We start from the raw sequence: 18,132 nt of genomic DNA on the forward strand, positions 1-18,132 counted from the left end.
TACATAATCCTCCTCCTCTCCATTTTATCCTCACAACAACAACCCTGTGACGTAGGTTGGGATGAGAGTCTGTAACTGGCCCAAAGTCACCCAGTGGGTTTCCATGGCTGAGTGGGGACTAGAACCCGGGTCTCCCGACTCCCAGTCTGACACTTTAGCCACTACACCACATTCCTTATGCAAAATGGTGGCTTCCTTGTGGAGCAAGAACCTTCAGTTGGGAAGACCAAAATTACTGATCTGTAGACAGGATGGTGTTTATATGTTAAGAGTTCTTTAGGAAACATGGGATGATTAAGGCAAGGGACAGCACTCTATAAACACTAAATATTACTATTATTGTCTTTGCAATAAGCCCTAAATGGAATGTATTATCTTTCAGCACAGAGCCAGACTTCTTACTCCCTGTAGCTTCATGCTTACAGACAGTATCCAAGTAGAGGGCAAATCCTTCCCATCTGCCTGGAGATTGTGTATAGAGTTACACTTACGCTCCCGGTAAGGTGGCTTAAAGATGTAGCCTTTGTTATCGAGGCTCCTCCGATAGAAGCTGGCGTTGAAGGGTTCCCGTTCTTCTTCCCAGTCCTCAGCGGCTCTTAAGTGAAATCACACAGAAACAAGAGACATGATTCCCAACATGCCTGACATATTTGTTCTGCCCTACAGAACATCACACACCTTTGGTATATATTTTATTTTCCATAGAGGTCAATCCCCAAATGAAGTGTATTCAACACGGCTAAAGGTCATGATCAAATATGATCAAGAGCCTTTACAGTGGTAACCCCATCTGCTCTTGGGGTTACAAAAATCAAAATGTACATATGTACATATGCTCATGTGTTTGATATAACATTTTCAGTATGAAAACAAATAATATATTTCACCTCTGACTGTATAGGATGACATTAAAGCCATATCTTAATTCCTTTTAATGAAGACTAGAATCTTGTCTTTTGAAAATTTAAGTGGAGTTAATTATAATTTTTTAGCAGGCCTCCACAAATGCAGCAAAGTGAATGAAGTGCAGTCCACCAACTATTTACTGTCACTGTGGAATAGTTTTCATTTTGCATAGAGATGAGTGCTTAACAAAATGACTGCTTTTGCAGCCCCAGGCATACAGAAAACTGGAATGTTTATCAAGCTCCTGACAGACTTGGTGAGTCACAGGTTATGTGGGCTTATTTTGTCATCCACTGGTCAGGCTTTAAAGATAATTATCGGCTTTCAGAAATCTCTAAAATCTCAAGGGTGACAGTTAAAAGATAGCAGCCTATATTCCTTTGAGTGTCAAGGTCACCTGACCTTCTTCTGAATCATTGCAAGCTCAGCTATATTAATCAACCAATAATAGCCCTCTGAAGAATGTAGTTAGCAATACAAAGGAATTACACCTCAGGATAGGTGTTGCATGGGGCCAGGAGGAGTGTCCTTCAGTGACGCAGGCAGTTCAGAAGAGGGAGGAAGTCCTAGGAGTAGGGTGACCATATGACAGGGCTCCTCTATCTTTAACAGTTGTATAGAAAAGGGAATTTCAGCAGGCTCCTGCAGTTTTAACTGTTGTGATGAAGAGAGAATGTCACCAGGTGTTGCATGCATCCAAATGACACCTGCTGAAATTCCCTTTTCTATGCAGCTGTTAAAGATACCCAGTCCTCCTTTCCCTATGGTCACCCTAGGGAAGCTCTTTAATCCTTTCATCTGCCTAGGCGTTCAGTTGTATGTGGTGCTTGCAGATCACAAGGCAAGCAGAAAGGTCACTTACTTGTTAGGGAAAACGCGGGTGATGCCACCATCAGTTGCAACAAACACAGCTAGGAGGCTATACCTACAACAAGGCAAAGATAGGAAGTCACAATAATAGTAAGGAATAGGCTTTAGGCCAACATTCCACTTCTCGCTCATTTATCTTTGTTATCTTCAGCAAACGTGTTGATCCTTATAGCTGTAGCGGGCCTGTTCAGACAACGCTTTAAGCCATGGTTAGGCCACTAACCCTTTTGCCTCAAGCGGTTAGTGTGCGTATTTAAACTATGGTTATGTAGCCAGCATGATTAGGAGTGGTTCACATGACACACTAAGCCATAATATTTAGCTCAATATGCTTAACCATCATGGTTTAGCGTGTTGCCTGAACAAGGCCAGTATGTGCAGCAAACTTCCAATTAGCAGTGCCTTGCCTGTACCAGTGGTGGGGCTTTTTATCAGTACATGCTTCTAGCCAACAGTACCTTGGCCACACCCAGCACAACCCCTTGTGCAGTGCGATCTCTTTCTGGCGATTTCTTGTTGCTTATAAAAAAAGTTTTTTTCTTTAATAAATTCTTCTTAAATAAGCTTTACACGTTTTGGATAACAATCCTCCTTCAGGAGCCAAAAAGTCCTCAGCTTTTTATTGTGGGTGTCCCCGTAGAGAACACAAATTCCAAAAATCACTTCTACTCTTGCTGCAAGGTTGAAACGGAGTGATTTTGATAAGCACAGTTCTTGACGGGGACACCCAAAAGAAAAGTCTGGGGACTTTTTAGCTCTTGAAGAAGGATTTTTATCCAAAACGCATCATGCTTATCTAAGAATTTATTAATGAAAAAAATATTTTTATAAGCACCAGATTGTCTCTCTTTTTGTGTCTTCATCATGGTGCTCCTTCCCTCTTCTTTCTACCAATTTTCTGTTCCTGCCATTTACTATTACATTATCAATACTCATTACTACAGATCAAGGGTGGGGAACTCCTGATATTGTGGGACTCCTGCTCCCTCATTCTTGGCCATGCTGGCTAGGGCTGATGGGAGTTGCAGTCCAACAACGTTGCCCACCCCTGCTGTAGATTGTTCAGCTCAGAACTCCTTGACCACTTGAGGCTCTCCATGCATTGTCAACTGGATCTCCAAGGCTTTGAGTTTTGTCCATTTGCATAGGTCTGCTATAGTCTCATGGCAAAAGCCTGCACTATAAAAGAAGCCTGCACTATAAAAAGGATGTATCTACTATATAGGAAGATCTTTTCATTGGGGTGTCAGAACGACTGCTGAACTGAAATCGTATTTACGTGTTTAGGTCTTGGTCCTTCCATACTCTTTCCACCAGCTGTTGGGTGATTCCAGTGTCCAGGATAAGGTTGTGAAGAAGGAAGTTATCACCTTGAAGGAGAAAGAGAAGATGCATGTTCCCAACCCAGAGTCTTGTTTACCTGATATTCATGAGTAGGGTCTCTTGTCATGTTAAGGGTGGTGGTGGGGAATCCACTTGCCATCTATTCTTGCTTGTCTTCCTCTTACCTGGGAGGAGGAGAGCCCTCTTTCCATTTGCTTCAGCAGTGACCGAACTGTGGCAGAAAGCCTGCAGTGCATGGTACGGACATCTCTCCCCCCCCAACACTCACTGAGTTTTTGATACCCTACAAAGGTGATGTTTGGGTGAGAATTCTGAAGTTGCTGTGTGATCCATAACACTTTATATCATATATAGCCACTTGATGTATGTTCACTAATGAAATAAACTGTAGAGCAGATGGGTAGCTCTCTTGATATATACCAGTACTTCCTAGTGATGTGCCTTTCTTCACAATGTTGTTCACGACTCTTCACTGGAAGTCTACTAAATCTGATGGTACCTAACCAGCTCAAAGCCATTGGTCCTAGAGTTGTTTCAGCTCTTGGCTTCTCATGTGGCTCTGCTGGTGACTTGCAGGTTACAATGCACCCTTGTAGGACCACTAGCAAAAAAATCTTAATTAGCATGTGGAAGGGGGAACGGTCTCCATTTCTTTCCTCCTTTCTTTTCATATTTCCCCTCCCCCTCCTCCCCCTCCTCCCACCCCTTTTGTGCCTGGTCCTCCCCTGTTACTGAAGCTGTGATTGCTTCTACATGAGGCATTTATTGTGCGCTCATCATTCCATACTTACAGTTGTTTATGGGTCTAGTTTCACTTCTGTTTCTAAAGGGCACTTTTGGAAAGCTTTTTTTTCAGAGCAGCGAAAATATGGTACTATTTGTAAAAGTGAGAGAAAACACTTTTTCCCACTTATGTAATCACACTATTCTGCTATACCACAGTGCCAGCTAGAGGTTATGTAGCAGAAAAGGAAACATTTTTCTTGCAGTGCTCGGATTTCAATTCTGTGATGAAACCTTAAGTAGATACAGCGGATTAACAGCCTGGTGTAGAAAAGCTCTGCCTCTGGCACCAGTGCCATTCTCCACACTACTGCTTCCACATGGAGGCCAGTAGCCCCGCCTTTCTCTCCCTGCTTGGCACAGTTGTGAGCAGAACTATACGGAGGCTCTAGGCCAGAGACAGGCAACCTGGTGCCCTCCAGATGTCTTTGGAAAACAGTTCCCATCATCTACAGCCAGCATACCCAGTGGTCAGGTATTAGGGGAGTTGGGGTCGGCTGCTCTAAGTATTGCACGACACATGGCCTAGAGCAGGTTTGGGGAATCTTAGTGCTCTTCAGATGTTTTAGTCTACAACTCCCAGCATTCCTGACCAATGGCCAACTGGTGAAATCATTAAAAGTGTTGGAATGGGACACAGGAGATCTGAGTTCTAGTCCATATTGGGCCTTGAGGCTGGCTGGGTGACTTTGGGCCACTCCCTGACTCTCAGCCTAGCACACCTCATAGGGTTGCTGTGGGGATAAAATGGAGGAGAGCAACTGTTCTTCCAAGAACAAAAACAGAGGGATATAAATGTACTACTACTACTACTACCTGAGAGAGCGCCTTCTCCCTTACCAACCTGCCCGGTCACTGAGGTCATCCGAGGGCCTGCTCCTGGTGGTTCCACCTAGATCCATCCTCCGATTGGAATCTGCCAGGGGAAGAGCCTTCAGCGTGGCGGCGCCCCTCCTGTGGAATTCCCTGCCTCTGGAGGTCAGGCAGGCGCCAACCTTGTTCTCCTTTCGGCGCCTCCTGAAAACATCTTTATTCCAAGAAGCCTTTCTCTAACATGCAGCCTTGGATTACTGTTATTGCTTCTTTTAAATTTTGTTTTAACTGTTTTATTCTGTTTTTATTTTCATTTTACCTTGTACACCGCTCCGAAATTTTTTCAATGAGGAGCGGTATATAAATATTCTAAATAATAAATAAATAAATAAATAAATAAATACTACTAATAATAATAATGCTGGCTGTGGCTGATGGGTGTTGAACTCCAAAATATTTGGAGCGTACCAGGCTGGGCACAGCTGGCTTAGAGCATCCCTCCCAGTGATACCACTGCATGGGACAAACAAGCCCCATATGTTCTCCTCATTTTCTTTCTCCATGCAGCAGTGGCAGTACTGAAAGGAACAAGCTGAGCTTCCCCCTCCCTTGGTCCGTGTAATTAGGATGTTGCTCCTGATGGGGACATGCGAAGGAACATTCTTGTTTCATCTAAGTACAGGGGTAGATTCCTAGGGTGCTTTCATTTCTTGGGCATGTTAAGAGTATATAAAAAAGAAACAAGCACTTCAAAGTGTAATTTCTATTACATCCAGGATTGGAAGGGGACCTCTAAGTCACCTTGTCAGGATATGTACTTTAACAAGTGAAGTATACTTGATAGATGTGGTCCAGGCTTTTTTTTTTAAAACCCACTGAGGAACAACATTTCATAGCCACCTTACCTATTTATTTATTTTTAACCACAGAATTGTTTTCTAGCAAGAAAAATTAACTCATGCTTAATAAAAACACACACCATGTCCTTGCGATATAATCTCATTGCTTTTACTGCTATTCACAGGGTATGATTTGTTCGACTTGGTCTGGGCCTTTCTCACAGGAACAGACTGGCTGTAAATATGTGATGCTTTTGTGAAATGCACTGTCAGCAATAGAATTAGAGAGCCCCAGAATCTCACCTGGGCTGTGACCCAATTCAAACCAGGCCAAGACTGGAGAATGTTGTGTTGTGTATCTGGTGGCACATTCGTGCTTGGCAAGCAACATTACTAAGAGATTGAGGCTGTAATCCTATGTGCGTTTCCTGCAATGAGGCTTGCTTCCAAGTAGACATGTGACTCTATTAATCCCACTTTATATTACCAATCATTTATCCTCCTTTCAAGACATCCAGCTAGCTGATACTACAATCTTCCCCAGAGATAGACTTGTTGTAAAGTAAGCCACCGTAACCCTTTCTTCAGGGATGTTCATAGCGCATGCTCTGTCTAAATCAGGGTGGAACAAACTGTGTCCCTCCAAGCAATACTGTAGTCCAACCCCCATCACCCTGACCATTGGCCATACTGGCTGGGGTTGATGGGAGTTGGAATCCAACACCTGGAGGGCCACAGCTTCCCCACCCCATGCCCAAAAAAGTTTTAGCAAACATAAGCTTTGCTCCATTTTATTTTAACATGTATCTCTTATTTTACTGTAACGTGAGCAGAAGTAATCCTTTATTTCTGAGTTTTTCCTGGCTTCTCTCACCCAAACAGTGCCAAGTGTTTCTTAGGAGGAGGCTGTGTGTCTACGGCATGCCCCCGGGGTACTTACATTGCTTGGAGTCGGGCGTCACCTTTTCCATGAGGGCGATAAAGTTTTCCAGGAATTCAGTGTTGTTATCCGACAGGTTGAGGTCTTTGCAATATTCTCTGGGTTACGATGAAAAGATTTGTATTTTGGAAGGATGAAAAAGTTACGGTCAGTTTTCTTTCTCTCAGAACTGGGATAATCATGACTTTGTGTGCAACGCGGAAGAGCCAGTTACCCAGACATGTTGCTGTTGTGCGTAAGAGAACCTGTTCAATAATGTCTGCTCATATGTTTGGGATAAGGTATGCAGCGTTATTTAGGAACTTTCATATTCTGACCTACCCAAGAAGCTCAGAGGAGCAGTTTCCAGCTTAAGGCATATTGTATACAATGGGATAACAATACCTACATGTAACTGGAACATATTTTTATAGATGCCTTTACATTTGCATGGGAGGAGGGAGTAAGCATGGGAAAGGCACATATGTAAGAATCTGAAATACCTCAAAATACATATCCACATGGAACGTACAAGTGTGCCTTTCTGTGTGACTGGGACCTATTCTGATGTAAATGGTCACAGGAGGACGGCAGCGTGCTTCTTTTAAAAAAAGTGATATTGGGTATCTCACACTGCTATTATAGAACCTCTCAGGAACAACTAGAAGACTAAAAAGTAATATGGAGTCAATTTATGAAGAACAGCAGACAATCTTTCGGAATTTATTGGCCGTGTAAAAATCTACAGCATTTCTATTATTCACTGATGCCATCAAACAACTTCTGAATGGGCTCCTAATACCACCTAAGACACAAGACCAGCATTATGTGACATGAGTGACACCATGACTTCCTTCTTGAATTTGTGCAGTAATTGTGCTACCTGTCTAAGGATTCAGTGGCTTAATTAAATTCCTGTAGGAATTGGGGCTTAATTATAGATGTGTCTTAATTAAGCTCCTTTAGGGATTGAAAAGATCTGTGGCAAAATAGAATATGTTTCCTTCAACCTGATTGACTTCTGTGAAGTTTCAGAGATGCCTACCTTTACTCTGACTTTCAATATGGCCCCAGTAGATAGCTCTATGACTAGCCTAATTACAGAAGCTTTTGTTTTTCATCAAGGAACTTCAGATAAAACCCACGGGATCCCAAATAATTTGTGGGTTGCAATTTTCTGATCCTCCTTTTTCTCGAGCGTTGGTCATAGATTTCTTTTACCCCTTTCTCTATGATCACTTTATAAAGACAGGGGCCTACAGATAAATAATGGGATCCATTCACTCTAGAAGTAGCAGCTGGTCTGGTTTCTCTAGACCAGGGGTGGGGAACGAGTGGCCCTCCAGTTGTTCTTGGACTGCAACCCCCATGATCCCTCATCATTGGCTGCATTGGCTAGAGCTGATGCTCAACAATACCTGGAGGGCCACACAAGCTCTCTCCCTGCTCTAGAGGGAGGATTGGGCCCTCCAGTTGTAAAACTCAGAGCAGGATAACATATTCTTTCCTGTGAGGCTACATTCTGGTTAATGGTGTTCAATGTCATTCATACCACACTGACTTCCATTGAGTTATCAAACAAACATGATTTTCTAAAGCTTTGGGAATAATATACCTTACTGCCTCCTAAATGAAACTGTCTCTAACCTGCTTTTGTTTGATTCTTAAAAGAGAAAATGTAGCCCCAAATAAACAAAGCAGAAAGACATGAGGAGAAGTCATAGCTGCCTACGAACAAGAGGTATACACAGTTCAGGCCAGTTCCTGCAGCCCTAAACCTTACTCATTGAGACCGCTCCGGCCAAGGATCTTGCCTGGCTCACTTTAAGCAATCCCTCCAAGTTTCCTCCTTGCACTGATTTAAACAATGTCACCACAGAGCTTTCTGCATGTTTGCATATAATTGTTTTTGACTCTTCATACTAAATGGCAATGGATGGGAAATAAGAGATGACTACAGCCATCTGCTAAGAAAGCAGGTGACAATGTCAGTTAAGTATCTGTTTGCACTAGGAACGAGTTTCTTCAGTTTGAATGGACTAAGAATGGAACTACACATTAGCTTGGCAAACTCTAGTTTTCCTAAATATGCATTAGCCAGTTAACAATAATGCCTTGGGGGCATCTGCCAGGGAAAATCAACACAAGGAAGAAGATGCTTACTTCTTCCTCTGCTCACTTATTCACCCCAGTGAATTACTCCCCCTTCAATGGACTTATTTCTGACTAGGAAAAATGGGTGCGGAAGTCAGTGTGGTATGAATCCCAGCACTGTTTCTCAACTGTAAATATGCTCCCCAACCTCACATTAGCACTATGAGACCAACACAGGACTGGAAACCCCATGTTTCCTCCAGAATTCATAGTTACACACACACAGAGCCTGGATTAAATATAAATGGAGTATACTGTAATCTGATAGGGCAGACAGAATTCATGAGTAGCAGCAGCCGTTTTCCAACCTGTGTGTGCCACATGTACATATATGATGCCTGCTGATTCGGCTGTGCAACCAGGAACACCGGTGAAGTGAGCTGGGCAGAAACGCAGAGGACGTGGCCAGTTAAGCACTTGGTGATTCGAGTCTGAAGGACTCTGCTTGAGAGGCCCTGAACCTGAAGGCAAGACTGCTCAGCATCCTTCTTGCATGACTTCCCCATTGACTTTGGGCATAGGGCCAAATCCTTTTTCCTTGTGGGTAAATGCATTTGTAAAAGGGGCATAACGGTACTTACCTGTCTCTTTAAAGGGGAAAGAGGTAATATGCTGTTCAGGTGACTTGTGAAAGGAGCTAAAGGGCATTATCCTCTCTACCCTGCTTTAAGACATTGTTTTGTCTCATCCAAAATAAGGTAGAGCAAAAACTGCAAACCCTAATAATTGTGTGATTTTTGTATTCACCTAATGCTCAGCTTTTCATATGCTCTCTTTGCCAAATACATTCTCTTAACTGGCTCGGGTCATAGTCAATTGAAGACATTAAAACTAGTGCCACTATCTTTTGGGGGGACAAAAATCTCCAGTGGGTCAGCTGACTTCATTTTGTATTGTATTAAATTTACAAAATGCTTCTCCCCTAAAGCTCCACTCTTTGAGGAAATTGGGGGACAGGAGAGGAGGGAGTGGAGAAGGGAAGCATGAGAGAAAGCACCAAGGTTCTGTCTCATTTGTGGAACAAATCGATATTCCACAACGCACAGAGATTGTCTGGACAGTCACAGAGAACTGCTCTTCACCATAGCAATAAGAAAACAAGATGGCCAGCCATGCTTTACTTTAGGATTATGCATGGGGAATACTACTACACACACAAACGCTAGACATATCTGTACCCTTCATTTAGATAGATAGGTGCTGACTCTCGACTGTAGAAGGACATGTACATTCAGGGCAGATTTGCATTACATCTCTCATTAAAAATAAAATAAAACTCTTTCCTGGTGATAGGTGATGCTTTTAGGGACCCCACCGTTGTAATGGGTTGTCTCATATGAGTGTAAGACTATAGCCCTGTCAGTGCACATGTATATGGAGGATGGTAAATTACTATATAGGACCTGCTACAAATAACAGATCTGTACTTTGATCTCTGCCAGTTTACAGTCTCTGGAGGATTCACATTAGCTGCAGCTGCAAAGTTCTAGTGAACATTGCTGGCTCTGCATGGCCAATAGCTAATGCCTAGGATGGAGAGCGTGCATGCTTGGCCCCATTCCTCATTGCCCCTCAGAAGTAAATGTAAAGGTACACATTCATTTAGAGGCTGGTTTTTCTGGGTTCATGGCAGTGTCACGTTGGACTTCCTGATCAGGTAACAGGCTCCTGCACCTTTTGTAGCTGTGTAGAAGAATGAATTTCTGCAGCTCTCCCTTGCATTATAAGCTACATTTGCTGAAATTCCCTCTTCCTCCCAACTACCGAAGGTGCAGGAGCCATGTCCTCTTTTGCATCTGGCTCACCCTATTGCTGAAAAAAAGGTAGTGAGTTTGCCAAGCACAGGTTAATGTAGATCCGGAGGCCTCAAGGGTTTCTTACTGTTGAGACTAATAATAATAATAATAATAATAATAATAATAATAATAATAATAATAAGCAGGAATGGAAAAATGCTGTACCAAAAACAGCAGACAGGAAGTTTTTTTCCATGGTGGGCATCCAAAATGTTTGGAGCTCTTCCTGTACAGTGGTGATAACTCACAACTCCCCTTTTTGAAATTAATTGCTCATATAGAACCAATTATGCCTGCTACTGCACATGATCAATATTAGATGAACTGTGCAATGATTCTGACCAAATAGCTGCTCTAGCACACCTTGAGGCTCAAAGCAGCTAAGCTGCCTAGATAGGTGCTATACCTGTAGATGTTTAGCTGAGCCTGGATAAGACAAGAGTGAACTCTGCCCTGTTCAACATCTACACCCTGCACACGAAACCAATTCAATGTATACAAATATAATCCCAGTTTCGGCTGTTAATCATCACCTGCAATACATCCTTTAAAGGAGCCAGCCTGCAGCCTTGGAGAATTTCTCTTTGCTGATAATGTTTGCAGGACAAAACTCCCAGCAACAGACCTTCCCTCCCAGTGTCAAACTCTGAGCAAATGTATCTTAGGATGGAAGGGCTCCCTTTTGCTAAAGCTGCTGAAAGGTATGTGAGAGACCCAAAGAAACCAAATAAAAGGGGGCTTGCACAATAGGTGAGAATCACATGAATTCCTGATTCAAGAAGCAAGAATGAATCTAGTTTATTCCTTGTTACAGCCTTTCCCAACTTGGTGCCTTCCATATATTTTGGACTTCAACTCCACACCAGCCCACATAGACTATGGTCAGGAATGCTGGGAGTTGTAGTCCAAAATATCTGGAGGGTATCATGCTGCAGAAGCCTGGGCCCTATTGTATGACAGTTCTCAAAGGTGGGTAATGCATGCACATATCTTGTAAATCTTGCCTTTCCCAGAAAGCTCCATCACCTGGGTTCAAATCTAGATCCTGAAATAACTGTGCTGCAGTGTTTTGGAGACCACATGATTACATCGCATAATTATAGTCCCTAAACTGGTAAAGTCAAGGAAGCAATTTTTCAATCAAGCTGTATTTCAATCACAGTGATTGGTGCAGGAGCCCTGTCCTTCTCTGCATCCTAGTGACTAGACTACGAACTGTTGCATAACACTAATATTGTGCATAACCGGAGGAAGGTGTGTGATAGTTCCATCAGTATATGTTGGGGCCTATTACTTGGTTCAGACTCATTAACATGCTGTAGTTGAGCCAAACTCTGTAAGTGACATGCTGCTTTTGTGCCTAAAGAAGGCTGAGAAAAGTAGCAATGTAGATGCATAGTAATACAGTGCACCTCACTGAGACCCCATGATTGCTATGGGCAAGCCTTTCTATTGCGCAGGCACATCATGGAATCAGGTATTGGTCGCAAACGCCTCAAGGCAACTGTTTATACTGTCCACACATTAGAAGCCAGAAAATGAATTTGCATTAATGCAATAGCACTTAAAACATGTTTTTACGAAGAGGTTAGCCAAGATTCTGAGTTCACTTGTAAATGTTTATAATCACATTTTAGTAGAGACAGCTGAGCGACAAGTCTATGCTGTATTGTTAAGCTCTTGATTTTCCACCAATATAGTGCAAGTGCTCTTACATGGATATAAAATCATCCTGGCTGCTCAAAGACCTGTAAATACACAACACTGCATCCACCTATATATCTACACAAATGTATACAGATATATGTGCTTGCACAACCACAAATAGATCATTAGTGATATATGGTTTCTGAAAATTACCATGGGCTATTGGCCATATTGGTATTGATGATATATCATAAACTCTCATTAGCATATTGTCTGGTATTATGATTGTTGAACAGCTAATGGATGATTCAGTTGGACCTAAAGAACTTATTTATTTATTTATTTATACAATTTATTATCTGCTTTTCATTATAAAATAATCCCATGGCCATAAGCATTATGGTTTGATGGCACAGGGAGTCTGTCTCTTCTTATATCGCAATAAACAGACCTGATTAGATATTGGGCTTCAGGGATAGTTTGCAGGAGGTGGGGAAATGTTTTTCTTCAGTCTTCCCTTTTATATTATTAAAAAAGCCTAACCAAAAAACAAAAAATGGTACATTCCTTTAAAACAAATAAATATTAGAATCTTGTTTACATTTCATAATGGATGAGATTTTAAACACGGGTTTGGATCTTGGATATATAAAGTTCTTCACTTACATGATGGTTAGCTGCTGATAGCAGAAAAACACGTACTCCAATAACCATCTGCTGTGAGTAAATCTATTACATCTACTGTTCACTTCTTATACTTGACAGGATGTATGGACGCTTGGCATAAGAGCAATCCTATAATAAACACTTACTTGAGCTCAATGGGGCATACTTCTGAGTAGACATGTATAGGAGTGCACTGCCAGACTAATATATCTAATAGTGGTATAAAGGAAAATTAGAACACCCACACGCCATTCTCTGTTATTATATCTTGTAAGCTGAATTTATGGAGGCTTAAATCCTCTTCCATTTTCTCATCCCATAATAGAGAGGAGTAGGGTGGGCAGATGCAGCAGAGGAAAGGGCTCCTGCTTCTTTAACAATTGTGAAGAAGAGGGAATCTCAACAGGTGTCATGAGAAACCACACCTGCTGAAATTCCCTCTTCTAAACAACTATTAAAGGTTCTGGAGCCCAGTTGACTGCTGTATCTGGCCACCATAGGTAGGGAGGACCAATAGGATCTTACTATTGACCTTCTGCAAAGTAGTGGCTATTTGAATTTCATCCAGAAATTACTGGTGTAACATAAATTTGTGGGATTGTGGCTGACATTACATTGTCAATAAAACTCACAAAATTTGCTTCTTTATTTCATTTTTAAGCCACCCTTTCTCCAAGGAGCTCAGGAGGGTCTTGCCTCCTCTGATTTTATCTTCACAACAACTCTGTGAGGTAAATTAGGCCAAAAGGTAGCTCAAGGTCAATCATGGCTGATTGAGGATTTGAACTCAGATTTTCCCAATCCTAAATCCAAAACTCTAAACACTACTCTACGCTGGATAACACATTTCCTCTTAAAATAATTTTGTGATTTCTTACATATTAAAATAGGATATGTTCCCATTACTACTGGATTTTATATGACCTCAGAAAAGGTCAGGAGCGATGTTGAGTCTTTTTGATTCCTGTACATTTTAAAATAATTTCCCTACAACAGTGGCTTTCTAAAAAATATGGCAATACTTTTACCAATTAATAAAAAAATGGTGCAGTGAGTATTTGTGAAATCCAAAAACATAGATAAAAGCGAGCCGGATCTATTATTTCTTTTTAAGAAAATACAGGCAAAATGCCATTTTGGTGTTGAAAACAGTTTGGTCGAAGAATCAGGGTCAGAATCAATATTGTGCCATAGATGCATTTAGTCAACCAAGCTGAACAATGGGATATTCATTGTAAATACTGGCCGAAATTATTTAGCGGCAAAACTAAGTAGGATTGTATGAATTACTCTCCTGCCATCCATAGGGGGCATTCGGCTTAGAGAAAAATTGTGCATCATATACGTTGCTGTTGTTGTTTTTGAAGATTTGACTAACACAATGTCATGATTTCAACAAATTCCAACCATGGCAGTCTATTGTTTTGTGAGGATTTTCAGAAACTATACCTATATGTATGCATACATATCTCTCTCATACGCAGGCATACATATATCTATATCTATATAATCTTCTTATGTAGGTGAGTGAACAGAAGGCGGGACCACCGTGCTGCCAACCACAGTGGTGTCTCAACAAGGTGCAGGTGGCAGCTGTAGTCCTGAGAGTGGCACACAGGCAGACGACAGACACAAAAAGAAGGGGGGGATGATCAAGACTTTAGCACAATGAGGAGGTGTCAGCTGTAAGAGAGGTGGGAGCGATGGAGTAGAATACTTAAAGGTGTGGCAGGGAGTACGTGGGGATGGGAAGGGGAGTTGAACCAGTCCCAGGATCGGTGCTGGGGAGAGTGGTTGAATGGACACCTCAGCAAGCTCACACGCAAAGCTACCTTGGAGCAATGAATACATGTCCCTCGGACTCAAAGCTGTTTGGCAGCAGGTATTCAAAATCTGCAACAGAAAGGTAATGTTATCCGGCGGGGGTTTGAAAGGAGGAAAGGAGAAGGATTCAGTCTCAGAATGTGACAGAAGAAGAAAGAAAGAGAAAAGGGGGAGGAGGAGGAGAAGGAAAGAGAAAGAGAGAGAAAGAGAAAGAGAGAGAGGTATAAACAAAAGAGGCAAAACATCTGACTAATTTTAACAAGAGAGAAAGGAGAGAATATTCTTTGGCAGCTAGCTTTGTACAAGGAGGAAAGTTATAGCCAATATGTTGCCAACATTTGGACGATTTGGATATTTTATTGCGTTATTTGTTAAATTCTATAATCTGAAATTAAATATATTTGATCAATTGTATATGTATTGCTTTGGGGCTAGACAGTTACATATACACATGTACACACATATATATCCTCATACTTATATATATATGTATGTTTGATAGGTCGTATGGGCATCTCTCTCTTATTACGATATTAACAAAGAAAAGAAATCACATGCTCTGCTCATACGGAAAGAGAATTACTAAAACAATATTTTCTAATAAAAAATTATTTTTCAGGCATCAACATGGCCAAACCAGGGTCCTTTATGAAGACAGTCCAACCAAAGACTTACCCATCGGATAGAGGTAAAATGCAATGCATTGTAGAGGGTGCAGCAACTGCCTTCTGGCTCACAGTGGTCTCAAAGCACTGCAATAGCCATCCTTCCCTTGTGTGAATATGAAACAGATCATCTGAGATTGAATAGGTGCAGCCAAATATAACCAAAGCAAGCAGGGAATAGTCCCTATGCTCTTCCACTGTTGAGTTTCCTACTCTGTAGCCTGAATGCTCATATTGACCCTGTTCAGATGACACACTAAGCCATGGCGGTTAAGCATTTTGAGCTAAACATTATGGCTTAGTGTATCATGTGAATCATGACTTAGCACGTTGTGTGAAACATTCCTAGCCATGGTGGCTACATAACCACGGTTTAAACATGCTCACCAACCATTTGCTGCAAAAGGCTTAGTAGCCATGGCTTAGCATGTCATCTGAACAGGCCCATTCTGTCTCTCAATTTCTGACACTTTCTCATCTGGTTGAGTAACTAGTCATTCAGCTAGTGGGAGTGTGTGTGCTCTATTAAAGCCTTGCCCAACATGGTGCCACCCAGATGTTTTGGACTACAACTCCCATCAGCCCTGGTTTTGCTTTTGCCAATTGTTTTAATTGGATAATTAGAATTATCCAAAAATGAAACCTATAGAGTGAGCTCTTTAGAGCACCGCAACACTAAGCCAAATATTACTCGTCAAATTTACAAGCATTGTTTTAAGAGATACTCTGCACTGTAGTAGCAATTTATTGAATGTCTTCCAGCTGAGTACAAAAATCAACTGAAACAGAACAAAAGACATTCCTGGGGTATAAATTAGAAGTATTTCATTGCTTCCCTGGGGGGGCTTTGTTTCATAGAATCATAGAATAGCAGAGTTGGAGGGGGCCTACAAGGCCATCGAGTCCAACCCCCTGCTCCATGCAGGACTCCACCCTAAAGCATCCCTGACAGATGGTTGTCCAGCTGCCTCTTGAAGGCCTCGAGTGAAGGCCTCTAGTTTCTTCAACAGCTGTGATAGTACAGCTGAGCACCTCTTGCACATGATCTCTTCTGTTGTTTAACCTGATATGTGCCCTGTTTGCACTTCCATTCTTTTGTTTTAATAGAGCAATCTTTCCCCAACCTGATGATCTCCAGATGTTTTGGACTACAACTCCAGCGTTCCCGACCATTGGCCATGCAGGCTGGGGTTAATGGAAATTGGAGTTGAAACCTCTGGAGGGCACCAGGCCCCCGACTTGACAGCAGCATTTTGGCGCCACGAGGTGCCTGGCTCCTGCACTTGCGTTCCTTCCTGGCATCTGCATGCAAGTGCGAACTTTCCCTGCGGCGCTGAGGGGGAAGGAGTAAGGGGGCAGGAATGAGGCAGCCAGGGGCAACCAGGAGGGTGAGGAGAGGGATGCTGGGTGCCCAAACCACCTTTCCTCCCTCTGACTGCCCATTCCTTCCCCCTATTTTTATTTTTATTATCTGTATCTGTGCAGCTGATTATCTGACCGTTCCTCTCCTCTCCCGGGTTTTTTTATTTATTATTTTCCATGGGGCAGAGGGCTCTCCTGAGGTCCGCCCCCTTCTCTGTCCAGCCCATGGCAACCAATCAGAGGATGCCATGGGCTGTGACAAGCCTCCGCTGCCAAAAAAAAGTCTGGGTAAGTGCCCGACTTTTTTTCAGCGAAGTTTCTGGGGTTTGCCCCTGGATGGCTTCGCAATGGCGGCTGTGTCATGTAGGTGACGTGCCGCTACTGCAAAGCCACCCCAGGGCAAACCCTTCAGGTAGACATGCCCCAGGTTGGGGAAGACTGCCCCAGATGAATGGGAACTGGGCTGGACCAGTTCTTTCACCACTTGGAAAAGCTCAGCTGGCTATGTGGACACAGTGGTCAAGAAGTAAGACTTCATTCCTGTGTCAGTGCCACAGAATAGATCTTCACATGGGCTTGAAGTTATATTGGGTTGGGTTCGTGAATTTTCCTCCACTTGTCCATGCTTTCTCATCAGGTAAACAAGTGAGGAGTTTGTGATGTGGCTATACAAAAAGGGTATCTAGGAGCTATTGTATCAACTGCCCAAGCTAGTTCTTCAGTCACAAACTCCAACAAAGCATCAATGGGATAAGTACTTGAGGCACTCAAATATTCCCCCCTCCACTTCTTTAGAAACAGAATGAATCCATTTCAGGCTGGACCATCCTAACGGGTCCTCCGCATCTGAAGAGGTTTATAGGGACTGTGAATCAAACCATAACAAGCTGTTCATAGCAAAGTTGTGATCACCCATACTCACAGCGCATTCCTCAAACTGGTGCAGAACACCAGGTCCAATGTGTGTTTGCACCTTTAATGTACACGAAGGCAGGCCTATAGTTGCCATGACATACTTAAATGAACCTAGGCATGAAGGTTGAAGTGCCCGGAAGGAAACAAACCTGAGACTACTTCTGCCAACCCAGCCAGGGAAGCCTAGGCAGTCAGTATGTACACCCCTAGAATTCTTATTCTGTCCTGTTCGATTACTTAGAATGGACTGAACCTTAGAATGGGTGTCTGATAGGGGAGACAGAGCCATATGGATCAAAGCAACCTCCACCACCTCTTCTTTCCTATATAATGACCCTATGATGCTCCAAAACAGAGTACCAAGCTGGAAGCAATTGGAACCAAACAGGATCCATTGTCTCATTCAAGCAGGTCTACTTAGCGCACACCAGGCCAGCCTTTCCACTCCCAAATCATATCATGGATGACGGCTGTTTTATTTTGGACTGATCTGGCATTAAAAGAAGAGGCGCAAATAAAAGATCAATGGGGGCTGACTGAGAGCAGTATCCAATGATACTCCTATACAGAGTAGATTCATTGAAGTGAATGGGCATGGCTTATGTAGGATTACCTTGGATGCTGCCCCA

The 18,132-nt window shown here is 42.5% G+C and overlaps 1 protein-coding gene across 2 annotated transcripts in view; it reads right to left on the reverse strand.

The window, feature by feature from the left end:
- The window catches only part of CACNA2D2 (calcium voltage-gated channel auxiliary subunit alpha2delta 2), a 639,662-nt gene that overhangs the window by 14,791 nt on the left and 606,739 nt on the right, over positions 1 to 18,132 (reverse strand). For both annotated transcript variants that reach the window (XM_063121105.1, XM_063121104.1), the window contains 5 exons: positions 14,570 to 14,630; positions 6,496 to 6,593; positions 3,056 to 3,146; positions 1,769 to 1,831; positions 492 to 595 (listed from right to left, as the gene is read on the reverse strand). In XM_063121105.1, coding sequence (XP_062977175.1) covers positions 492 to 595; positions 1,769 to 1,831; positions 3,056 to 3,146; positions 6,496 to 6,593; positions 14,570 to 14,630 — 417 coding nt within the window. The remainder of the gene's footprint in view (positions 1 to 491; positions 596 to 1,768; positions 1,832 to 3,055; positions 3,147 to 6,495; positions 6,594 to 14,569; positions 14,631 to 18,132) is intronic.

Source organism: Elgaria multicarinata, chromosome 3 (genome assembly GCF_023053635.1).
Source record: "Elgaria multicarinata webbii isolate HBS135686 ecotype San Diego chromosome 3, rElgMul1.1.pri, whole genome shotgun sequence".
NCBI classification, from domain to species: Eukaryota; Metazoa; Chordata; class Lepidosauria; order Squamata; family Anguidae; genus Elgaria; species Elgaria multicarinata.